This window comes from Panthera pardus, unplaced genomic scaffold (assembly GCF_024362965.1).
Source record: "Panthera pardus isolate Hobbes unplaced genomic scaffold, ASM2436296v1 HiC_scaffold_6, whole genome shotgun sequence".
Taxonomy (NCBI): Eukaryota; Metazoa; Chordata; class Mammalia; order Carnivora; family Felidae; genus Panthera; species Panthera pardus.
The window spans coordinates 46,091,148-46,103,877 of record NW_026526991.1 but is presented as its reverse complement, the minus strand read 5'-3'; the positions used below and the strand labels follow the sequence as shown (position 1 = coordinate 46,103,877).

Sequence of the window (12,730 nt, the reverse complement as noted above, 5' to 3'; positions counted from 1 at the left end):
TTTAGCTTACACGACCATATGCATATCTCAGAGATATTTCAACATCTGGCCCTACTTTGCAAAAGCTTAGTTTTGCAAGTTATACCAGAAAGAATGCATTTGAAAACATAAAGCCATGGATATCTATAAGAAAACCACATCAGTGGGACCATTAAAATTTTTACTTAAGTAAACATTAGGAATGTGACAAATCGCTAATTTCCTATGAAGAGTCATAAAATCCTAACCGAGAACTTTGGGCTGGGGGATAGAGGGGAGAATAGAAATAGCAGTGATTCCCTAACCTCAGAGACTCCTGCTGTCTAGATTTTGAATGAGAATATTGATGTCACCTGTTGGCTGAGAAGTTATCATTGGTCTTTACCACCATTGTTCTCACTCAAAGACTACATTTCAAGATATGTCATATAGAGATTGTAGGTCTTACCAATATGTTGATGGAAAGAACAAGGCCTTTTACCCCAGCGAAATTAGAAATGTCTAACTGAAATATAATGCATCAGAAAGACTTTGTATTCATTATCAGAAAACAAAGAGACAATAGCAACCATAAAATAATCAGAGGTCCCCAGGAAAGCAGTGACAATATCTAGGTTCAGCATGGTACAGATCTCTAATCTTACATATATAATCCTAAACATATAGCATGCCCCTTTCCTAATGTGCCTTTATCATTTCAGTTTAAAATTCAGATCTATTTCAAATTCCCAATTAGCTATTTAATGAAACATTGACCTCTGATGTATTCATAATAGCAACCGGCAATTTATATGCTATTTTTATGCAACAAATATATTTTGACGATTTCATGATTTGAAGATTGCCACCAGTTTAGGCACTTTAGAACGTCTTATTAAAGAACATCTTATTAAAATAGGAGCCATGCATTTATTAGCATTTTCACATTTTGGTTGTTTAAATGGCCCATGTACATTGTGTACCATAAAAAAACAATGGTCATAGTTTCTTAAAAACAAATATGAGGACTTCTTGAAGAAAAAACTGATTCCAGGTATATTGCAGGAACCAGTGAAGTAAGCCTGGAACATCTTGTCATACCAAATGGGGAAGAAGTTATGTTGTTGAGATCATGTCAAAAGGTCTCACTGAAAATACTCCCCAGTGGTCAAAGGTAAAACAAATTGCACATCAACAAAGATAAGAATGGTGATAGAGTTTAAATCTACTATATCATAAGGCTACTTACAGAAATACTTGCTTATTACTGTTGTATGATCCTGCAAATTAACTCATCATTTTGTTAAGTGAAGAGTAAGAAGCCTTTATGCTGCCTTTTTTTTTAAATAAAAACTGGATACTACTGGTAACCAATCAGTAAATGCCAAGTTTCTCTTTATTGAAAATATTCCAGCTAATAAATGAAGAAAAGGTGATAGACATAGAGTATCACCAGTTTGTATATGTGCTGCCGAAGCGAGCACAGAGTATCTCCAGTTTGGAACTCTTAATGGACTGATTCTTAGGTTCTCCAGCATCAGTGGCAACTAACATCACAAAATGTGACATGGTCAGAGAGTGTGTGAAGAAAGAACACAATGTCACTTATAAAGTAGTTGTGCTCCTACCCAAATAGCAACCTGAATCTTTTCAAGGTGACAAATGCCATCACTAGATTGGAGATAATACGGAGGACAGGGGAACATGATAAACTATACCATGGATATGTAAATAGCAAACTCCAGCCCGTGGGTAATGTGATAACACAAACAATGACACCAATTCATAAAATTTCAAGGTGGGGAGAAAGAGATGAAGACAGAAGGGGAACCTAAAGATGAAAATGGACGTAAAGGATATATCAACCAATCACAATGTCTGAACCTTATTTAGATTCTGATTCAAAGAGGAATATGTATGAAGCAATTAAAAATTTAAACCCTAGGTGGATATTTGATAATCAATTAAGAAATTCTTATTAAATTTTAACATTGTGGTTATATTTTTTAAAGAATTATTTCTCTTTTAGAGATATATATTAAAATATTTATAGGTGAAATATCTAGGATTTGCTTCAATTTACATAGGGTGGAGAAAGTGGATGAGAGCACCCGGAAGGATTGCCATGATGTCCTGGCTGTTGGGGCTGGGTGATGGGTTGATTATCCTTTTCTGTTCTGTGAATGTTCAAAATTCTCCGTAACAAAAAGCCACAAACAAAGCCAATCAAAAGTACAGAGACATTCCTTTGTTTATCTTCTACTCTCAAGCTTTAACCAATTTTAAATATTTCAAGGGAAGAAATTAATCTGGAGTAACTTTAAAAAACTGTATATATTCATGACCTACATTTAATATTTGCAAAAGCAGCCCATTTTTCCTAGGGAAAAGAGGAAGTAAAAGACAAATTTTCTTCTTTATTTTATTTTATTTATTTATATCCTCATTTGCTTACTTCATCAATATTTCATCTGTAGTCATTAGGGCTACTGACATTGAATGAAAGTAATTTTGGACAATAAGACTGTATTCCTGCAATTGAGATTAATTAGGTACATCATCATTTTAATTGGACAGAAATTTACCAACATAGATACCAGCTGCCTGTTTCCCAAAGGTAACCAGGTAAAAAACAAAACCAGAATTCTCTCCTGCTTACACCGCATAAGCCATTTTTAAATTCAGTATACAAAATGACTTTTTCATTTAAGAACTTTGGGCTATTTTTAATGATTTACTTCTGAACAATCTTTAACTGTACCATATATACTAAAAGTGATAATGGCAATTTTCCAACATCCCAGCCTGCCTTTTACCTTTTGCCTTCCAGATCTTATTTTTCCATTTTTTAACATTTGATGCTACTTACCAACTTATTTGCTGTCTTATGTCAATAAGCTTTCAAAAAAAAAAAACCACCTAAGAACCTGCTAAAATACCAACGCTGTTGGTTAAAAGGTGGGGCGATGACACATCAAAATCAAAATACTGACTTTCAGTGGTTGATATAAACCTAGTAAGTTTAATTTTTATTTTTTCCATGATGAAAGTTTAATTTTTCCTTGATTAAACAATTTTATTGTTTCCCTCTCAAGTTATTTTATGACTCACTGTTTCTTCTCTGGGTCTCTGAAAACGATCCCTTCTTCATGTCTATCATCTGACAACCCACCACTCACCTGTTTCAGACCCAGATGTAAAGATTAGAATTCAGGGGCTGGGTTCTGGTGGAATCAAACCAAATTTTTCCCACAAGGTCCTTAAAACTAGAGAGGCCTATATGATATACAACTAAGAATAGTTGTCCTTTAATTAAAGGGTATTTTTTCTTCTGTGATTGTTTTGCAACAATATCAAAACATTTATGAAATGTTTACCCTCGCAGATCCTGAAGTCTACTTTCTTGAGTCACTGGCTCATTTTCAATTACTGAAATAACCAAAGAAAGAACAAACAAATCCAAACAAGTAAATGGAAGATACATTTTCTTCCTCCTCCTATTTCTCTAGTGCAGAGTCTGTTCTTATTTGTGCTATTGATATCAAGATCCCCTTTCTTGCATAAAATTGATAATTAGAAAAAAAAGAAAACACTTACCCAGAACAAGAAGTTGAAGATAAACATAGAATATTTTAAACAGCCACTCACACCTGCCATGTCGAAGAAAGATCAGGAATCCAGATGCTGCAAATGTATCTGTTGGTTATAGGATTGTCCTGCAATATGCTCAGGAGTAATCTGCCTGCAGAGATTTCTGTGCCCACGGCTTCCGAGCAGAAATAGAAAGCAAAGGAGGGGTGGAGGGGAATAATCCAGTTATTAAAGTGGATAAAAAATTAACCCACACATTTAAATATCACAAGGGCTATCTCTAGGCGAGTATGTTCTTTTGCTTGTCATGGCTCCTGGGGCACTGGGCCAGGATATTTATGATCCTTTCTCCAAAACTGCCTCCTCTAAAGTAAACAGATATCAAGTTAAGGAGTGGCGCTGGGTCGGGGAGAGAGTGGCACAGCGATACTTGGTTGTTGGATTTCAGAACCCACAACTTCCCTGCTCTCTATTTCCACTTTAGAGAAGTAAGACTGGTTTTGCTTAGAGATAAAGGGGCATTGTGTCTCAACTCGTTTTTGCATTGTATTTTCTCAACAATGCACAATTTTTCCAGGTGCAATAAAATACATTGAGAAATCTGCACAATCTGAAGGCTTACACGTAGCCACCTTTCATTCTTAACCCCAGAATAGTGGGAACAACCATTCCAGGTACCACCTTGCAAAGCCTCTAAACTAAACTCAAAACAAGTCCACGGAGCTGCTATGAATGACTCATAGAGGAAGTGAGGAAGAAGAGATTGCCCTGCCTATGATAAGACCATCCGGTTTTTATCTTTATTTCTTACAGTGGAAAAGAAAAAAAATTCAGGAGTCATTCTCTGACTGCCCCATTATGTTCATTTTATAATGTGTAGCTATTTTGATAGTTCAGTTTACTGTTAAGGCAGGCACTGTACTTCCCATTCTCTGATAAGTTATACCTAGCAACAGCTCCTCTCCACCAACCCAGTTTCTGGATTCCAGGTCCTCTCGGACAAAAAAAAAAAAAATTCAAAATGTGAAGGTGGTCATAGTTCAGCGACCATAGATGGTACAGTTTGTTTCTAGTGCTAATAGAAGGCAGCTGCTGCAGGTAAAGGCAAAATTCTCTGACCTAATCAGGGAGGTGTGGACTGCTTTTGTATAAACAATTTGGGTCATGCTAATTTTCACATCCTGCATCTAAAAGGGAGTCCTTTTCCCCCTAGAGGAAAGAACCCCATACTTCAAAATGCTGTTGGGGAAAATACCTCTTTAAATCTTTGTTAAGTTCTGTACAATAAGCAAGTGTGGGCTTGTAAAAAAAAATGGATTAGTTAGAATATTTTTCTACTTTTCATGAACATACAAAGATGCTTTTGAAACAATTCCACTCCCTGACTATAAACAAAATGTATTTTTAATGTATGAGCACCAATAATGTTTAGTGCTAAGGCCAAATTTAGGATTAGTTCAAAAAGAATGGCTTAATATTTAAATAATTATTAAAATTGTTGGTGTTCTATGCTATTTCTTCTAGAAAATGGAAATAATTTCACTCCTACTTCTACTGAGATAATAGTGCATATAGGATTATCCATCGCTGAAAGAAGAAAGAGTTTTTGATTGAACTGAAAAACCAAATGGATTTGAAGTCCTACAAATGATTATCATTTAGAGGTAAAATCAAAAGAAATATATAGATAAAAATGCTGTTTTGTTGACAAGAATGTATTGAGTACTTATCAAATTTCAGTTTGGAATATACTTTTTTAAATCTGCTTGTAAAGAATATAATCCTTAGTTAAATCACTGTGGAACCCTGAAACATAAAAATCAATGGATGTGTTTTACAGAAAAATTACTCTTTGTAAAAGAATCCCCAGTCCAATTCAAAATCTGTATGAAGGAGTTCATTCTTCTGAATTCCTATCCTGGTAAATGTTATGATCACATAAAACTTGCCCAAGCTAAATATTGTGGAATCCCTTTGTGGTCCTCTTTTTTTCTTGCCTGGTATCCAGTCACTTCCCACAGTTCGCTGAGCCCCTCAATTTCCGTCAAATCTGGTTCCCCCATCTCTCCTTTAGCTACTGTCATTATTCAACCTGTTATCATCTCATACGTGGGCCATTCCACTAGAATCTTAGTTTTCCTGCCAGTCTCTTCCCCCTCTTGTCTGCCTTAACACTCCAGAATTTTCTCTCTTTCCCTTCCTATAATTCTTTTCATGAATACTTATTGACTATAAGTCAATATGTAATTCTCCTGGTTAAAAACCAGTCTAAAGGGCTCCTGGGTGGTTCAGTCAGTTGAGCACCCAACTTTGGCTCAGGTCATAATCTCACTGTGTGGGTTCAAGCCCCATGTCCGGCTTTGTGCTGACAGCTCAGAGCCTGGAACCTGCTCCAGATTCTGCGTCTCCCTCTATCTCTGCCCCTCCCCCACTCACACTGTGTGTGTGTGTGTGTGTGTGTGTGTGTGTGTGTGTACATGTGCACACACCAGCGTGTCTCTCTCTCTCTCTCTCTGTCTCTCTCAAAAATAAATAAACATTAAAAAAAACATTCTAAGGATGGCTTCCTGTCACAGGAAAAATTTCAGATTTCTTAGAATGGCACTGATAGCACAGGGCAAGCTGTCCTCTACCCACCTCCCAGAGAAAAGATTATATTCTATTTTATGTTATATATTTTCCCATCATCACTGTCACTATGTACTATATTGTTTTTTAATAGCATTGTAAATATTAATTTCCTCAAAGGCTAATAGCACTAGCGAGAGAAATGATGTTGAAGTTTCTCTTCCTTATGACTACTTAGGTGTGGGTATGTAAGTGCATGAAGACATGAGGTCATGCATTCTAAATAATTAGAGTGAAGAGAAAGTTCTGATGCTCTTTAGCATTTCTCATTTTGAAAAAAAAAAAAACTTTTTCCTACTTTTGGAAAATAAAGGTTGCTGACTTACAGGTTTTATGATCCCTTTCACAGGAGCAGAGGCCTGGCTCTTGTCCTCTAGGCCAATTCCAACATTCCCAAGACCAACATTTTTCTTCTGTTTTCATTTGAACATAATACTCTATGCTTCCTATCCTGTGTGCTTATGGAGCCTAGCTCATAAAAACCTCTTGCATATTCCCACTGGGGATGGGAAGCATCTGGTATGAGAATGATCTGTCTCCTTCCATTGCAGGAAATTTTGAAACAACAATATTTGTGGTGTTAATTCCAGCTCAAAAATAAATGACTTAAAATTGTCTTTGTAAAGTACCAAAATGGTGTTCATGAACAATGGATAGCCAATGAATATTCTTCCTCTTTCACAGATATTTTTACTCTAAAATTGTCATGATTTGTACCTAGACATAAAGTCACTAACCACATTGGTTACAAAAGGAAAAATATGAAAACGTGCATAAGAAAATAGACCTTAGATCACCAAAATCCATTTTTAGGTGTTTATTAGTGAAGATAGAGGCAAAATAGTACAGTCATTACAAATGCAGTTTTGACCATGATGGATTAGAGATGCCCATGAATTCTTATTAGATCTCACTATAGTGTTTATACTCTCTTCACGCTTTGCAGTAAGATGAGAAAGGGCCCAGTTGCTCGTTGGGGTCCAGGGTCGGGTCCTTGGCTTGACAGCCCCCGAAGCTCAGCTTTGCCAACCTTTCCTGAAGTGATCTGCTTCTTAGGACAGATTCACTTTCAATGATCTCACAGGAGCCAGAATGTCAATTTCTTAGTTTATGGTGAGAAATGTACCCATTAAGCCATCCAGCATAAGACAGTGGCTGACCGGAAAAACCACTCCCTGTCAGAAAGCAGCACGGAAGCCAGAGCATACACACGTGGTCTCTTGGAGGGGAAATTCAGTAAAGGAGTCGGTGGATGCATTGCTAAGATTTGATAGGCTGATGAGTCTAGCACCATCTCAGGGATCTCACAGCCAAACCCACCAAATGACACCCTCAGCAGAGGCAGCAGCCTCTCCATGAACATTGCTGTGACAAACCACAAATTCCTTCTCCTCCAGATTGCCTTCTCTGTCCTCTGTTCAGTCCATGCCCTCTCTGTGATCACAGTCTATCCCCAGGCAAGAGGACGTGAACATTGGGTATCCATTTACTTGACCATAATTACAATTCAGTCCTCCTACCAAGATCACATTTTAATTGCATTTTACATATTTTTAAAATTCTTCACTTAAAAAATGATTGCTCTCTTGGTCCAGTCCTATAGATTTTACTAGTTGGTCTCTCCGAGGTCAATCCTATTTTCCTTCTCTCCAAATCAGGATGTGTGCCCACATACAGACTAGAATACTTAACAGGAGAATGAAGAATACAAAACAGAGCTCTGTCATCTCCAGCCCAGGATCATTGGATACTCCATTTTCGTGCTGAATCTGCCTGGCTGTTTGCTTTTTAAGTTTAAAGTGTAAATGCCAACCTGCTTTTCTCTGAGTTCTCTCTGAATCAGTCCTTTGTTTGGTCAGTTCACAAGGTACACATTAGCTGCCAGGCATGATTAGGCTCTGAGGTAACAGTGATTAAGAGGTAGGGAAATGAGCAGAGGCCACCAACACAGAATTTAAAAAAGAAAAAGAAAAAATAGGAGGGCGGGGATGTTTCATGCTTATATCAGACACCAGTTTCTCAAACTGAAAGAGCCAACAAAACGTTACACTGAATTTAACACAGGCATATCCCATGACTGGTCAGAAATAAACATAGACGTTTTACTCATAATGCTAATTAGGATCTCACAAGTGACTGATTCTAAATTAGAAAGGTTTATTCAACCTCACACAGTGGGAATGTATTGCATGGCTATTCTAGTTCCCAGGAGAAAATAAAATAACAGAAAGTCGCTGTAAAAGGTCATTTATGAGGAAATCCCAAACTTCCATTTCACACCTTTATAAGAAGCACCAAATATATCCCAAATTAAGCCCAGGTAGAAAACAACTCAGACTCTATTTTGAATTTTTTTTTTAAACTACAGAGAGTCCTATTTATATTTTCCCTGAGCACTTGAAAGACTTGATTTTCCCTTACCGTGAGAAAGCAAAAGAAACTGAGAAAAGCAGAAAACCTGTGGATAAACACCTAAACCATCGTTCCCACAATGACCGTGCCTGGCTGCATTTTCTTCACTATCATACTGTTTAAATGGATCACCCCAATCTCAATCCATATCAAATAAAACTATACATATTTAGGAATATAATATCTAAATGCACTATTTCCAGAAATGGAATACACCATTTCTCCCAGAATTCTCTTCTAGTTCCATTTTTCATTTATATTCAGGTATTAAAGTATCCTTCCCTAACTCTTCCCAGTAATTATTTTATTATTAACACATTGATTTATTCAGAAAATGCTTCATCCGTAGGCGAATCATGTGAGGAAGTCAAAAAAATTTTAAATAAGATACTCTTGGGGTCATTAAAGTGTCTATGGGTAAAACAAAGCTGAGGAATTGTTTTGCTTTCTACAGAATCAAGTTGACCTCTCATTTAGCCTACACTAATCATTAAACCTTAAGAAAATATTCCAAAAGAGAACTTACTGATTTTTTTCTAATTGTGGAATAGGTCCAGACTCTTTCTGCATACTAATTTATTTATACCATATTCATACTTGAGGCTTCAGATAGCCAGAAAATTCCCGTAAGTGCTCTGCTCTGTTTCCTATTCACTCTTCATGGTTTCTTGAATCCACGAGTGTGAAGAGGTGCTGTTAAGCCAGGAAGATTGGCCTAGCCAAGGTCCCTCAAAAAGGAATGTGCAAATCTGGGAACACATTCCAGGATTTCTAGCTACCAGTTCAGGGCCTGATGTATAAGAAATAGCCAGAAATTTCAAGTTTCTTGAGAATCACAGATTCTCAGCCAATCCCCTAAGGAGCTCTCTGAAAAGGAAATAGTTCATAAAGCAATTCTCTGTGCAGTAAAGGATTATGTCACTCCCATGCTTTGAACGCTCTAATGGATTCCCATCACAATTAGAATCAAATCCAAAGCCACACAAGATGGGCCCTTGGCTGCCTCACTGACCCCATTTCCTCCCACTTTCTCCCTCACTCATGCTGCTCCAGCCACAGCGGACTCCTTGTTGATCCTTGGACTTGCCAAGTATATTCCTGACTCAGGGCCTTCCCACTTCCTCCTCTTTCTGGAATCCTCTTCATCTACAAGAGCTAGATGGTTCATCCTCTCCACTCACACCATTACATATTTATTTATCCATATTATTGTCTGCTTCCTTTCTGGAATGTAAATTTCAGGGGATCAGGAGCACTTTCTGTGTTGTTCACAGAATAACATATCCCTTGGGTTCAGAACATAGTAGGTGTTCAATAAATATGCATTGACCGAATGTCTAAATAGCAAGTTATCTAACTATATTTTCTAACTTATTTTTTAAGAATAACAAAGAGCACCTGTTTGTGTTCCCCATTATATTCCTACTGCCTACCACAGTGACTAGCAGATATAATCACCACATGTGCTAGGATGCAACACTGCAAAAGAAAATTAAAGTCCACAATGTCCTTATGAACTTTATATTCCACCAACTTGACACACACACACACACACACACACACACACACACACACAAACAAATATACAAATAAATATGCAAGAAAACACTAGGAAGAGAAAAATGGCAGGATCTCGTGTTGCAAAGTAGCTGAGGCAAATACTTTACATTAGATGGAACCCTGAAGACTTGACATTCAAACTGAGTCCTGACTTGGGTCAAATCATGAGGAAGCACAAAACAAGCCCAAATCAAGGGCATTCTATGAGATAACTGGCCAAATCATTTAAATGCTCAGACAAGGAAAGTTAGGAAAGACTGAGGACTTATTCCATATTCAAAGAGGCTGATGAGAGACACGGTAACTTGGGGGAAATGTGATCCTGAATTAGAGCTTTTGCTATAAAAAAAAAGTTGTTACTGGTGAAATTAATCAACATGACTGGGATCTCTTGGCAGGGAAACATGGGGATTCTTTGTATCAGTCTTGTAACTTTTCTGTAGGTTCAAATTGTTTGGAATAAAGATAAATGTTCTCCGTGAGGGGAAAATAATTGAGGCAGAGAAAAGTTAAATAACTTTCCCGAATACCCATAGTTTGTAACAAAGCCTGGATGTGAACCCAGGCAGTCTAGCTCCAAACTATGAAATTTTCAACCACTATGCGTGTTATTTCTATCAAATAGGACATATAAATGTTTAGCACAATGCCTTATGCAAAGTAAGCTCTCAAGTGATACCCTTATTATTAAAAATGAATACACTGTAAACAAAGAAACAGAGTCTTGCATGAGAAAAAGGCACAAGCCATGTTAAGATGTATGGTAAGAAAATTCCACACAAAGGCAACAGATAGTACAAAGACCCTAGGGTGAGCACAAACTTGGCATGCTGGAGGAAAAAGGCTGATGTGTATGTAACATAATGAGTTAAGGGGGGGGGGGGGGGGGGCAAGGTCTGAGATGAAATCAGAAACAGATTCAGGTCAGATCCTATAGAGAGGTGTAAGATAGGGAAAAGAGAGTGTTATTAGAAATGTAGGGTAGGTGTTATGGACAGAATCGTGCTCCCCAAAATTCATGCTAAAGTCCTAATCCCCAATAACTCAGAAAGTGACTATATTAGCAAGATCAGAAAGATGCTGGGGTAGGCCCTGGACCATCCTTCTGCCCACAAACAGACCAATTAAGCAACAATTCATGAACAAATGTTTTTTTTTTTTTTTTTTTTTTTTAATTTTTTTTTTCAACGTTTTTTATTTATTTTTGGGACAGAGAGAGACAAAGCATGAACGGGGGAGGGGCAGAGAGAGAGGGAGACACAGAATCGGAAACAGGCTCCAGGCTCTGAGCCATCAGCCCAGAGCCTGACGCGGGGCTCGAACTCACGGACCGCGAGATCGTGACCTGGCTGAAGTCGGACGCTTAACCGACTGCGCCACCCAGGCACCCCTTATGGGAAATCTAGAAATTAAGTGAAAGGCTCTTGAATGCTAGGCAATCACGAAAACAGATTTATTGATGTCAGTAAGGAGATTCAGGACACTTTCTTCCTGGAGTTGCTTCCCCTGGTGCCATGTCACATGGTCAAAAGGAGATCTCCCGGCTCCCGGCTTCTCCCGGGTAAAGTAGAGGTTGGTTTGCCTATCCAGTACTCTTTTTTGAGGGGCCTCCCCAGTAAACTGACCTACCAGTGTTGGAGCTTAGACCCAATTTTAAAATGTGCTAAGGACTTGAGTAGAAATTTTTCCAAAGAAGACTTACAAATGACCAACGGGTATATGAAAAAATACTTAGTCACTAACCATAAGGGAAATGCAAATCAAAACCACAATGAGATATCACCCAACACCTGTTAGGACAGTTATCATCAAAAAAAAAAAAATCCAAGAACTTAACAAGTTTTGGTGAGGATGTGCAGAAAATAAAACTCTTACATACTATTAGTGGGAATGCAAATGGTACAGCCACTATAGAAAACTGTATGGGGGTTCTTCAACTAAATAAAAATAGAACTACTATATCATCCAACCATCCCACTTCTGGGCATATATCCAAATGAATTGAAATCAGGTTTTCACTGATATATTTGTACTATATGTCCAATGCAGCACTATTCGCATTAGCTAGGATGAGGAAACAACCTAAATTTTGATCAGCATATGAATAAATAAAGAAAATGAGATACAAACATAAAATGAAATAATATTCAGCTCTAAAAACAGGAAATTGTGCACTATGTGGCAACAGGGATGGACTTTGAGGACATTATGCTAAGTGAGCTAAGCCACACACAGAAAGATAAGCAAGTACTACAGGATTCCACTTAAATGAAGTACCTAAAATAATCAAATTCATAAAAATCAGAGACCAAAATGCTGGGGACTGCAGGAGGGCAAAATGGGGAGTTATTTATCAGGAGGCATCAAGTTTCAGTTTTACAATATTGGGCCTATATGCAATAATCACTTATTGGACACTTAAAATCTGTTAATAGATCTCATGTTAAGTTTTTATCTCAAAATAATAAACAAACAAACAAACAAGATGTGGCTATATTTGGACACAAAGTCTTTAAAGAGACAATTAAAGTAAAATGAAGTCATTAAGATGGGCCTTCAACCAATATGATTACTGTCCTTA

At 37.4% G+C, this 12,730-nt stretch overlaps 1 protein-coding gene and 1 long non-coding RNA gene across 2 annotated transcripts in view; one reads left to right on the top strand and one right to left on the bottom strand.

Annotated features, from left to right (window-relative positions):
- Positions 1-3,970, bottom strand: part of TSPAN8 (tetraspanin 8) — a 31,596-nt gene extending 27,626 nt beyond the window's left edge. The window contains exon 1 of the mRNA XM_019455102.2: positions 3,556-3,970. Within this exon, the coding sequence (XP_019310647.1) occupies positions 3,556-3,615 (60 nt within the window). The 5' untranslated portion in view covers positions 3,616-3,970. The remainder of the gene's footprint in view (positions 1-3,555) is intronic.
- Positions 3,971-5,084: 1,114 nt separating this feature from the next.
- LOC109270602 (uncharacterized) lies at positions 5,085-8,004 on the top strand. Its single transcript, XR_002081600.2, has 2 exons — positions 5,085-5,213; positions 7,836-8,004. It is a non-coding gene; the product is annotated as an uncharacterized LOC109270602 (long non-coding RNA).
- The last annotated feature ends 4,726 nt before the right edge of the window (positions 8,005-12,730 follow it).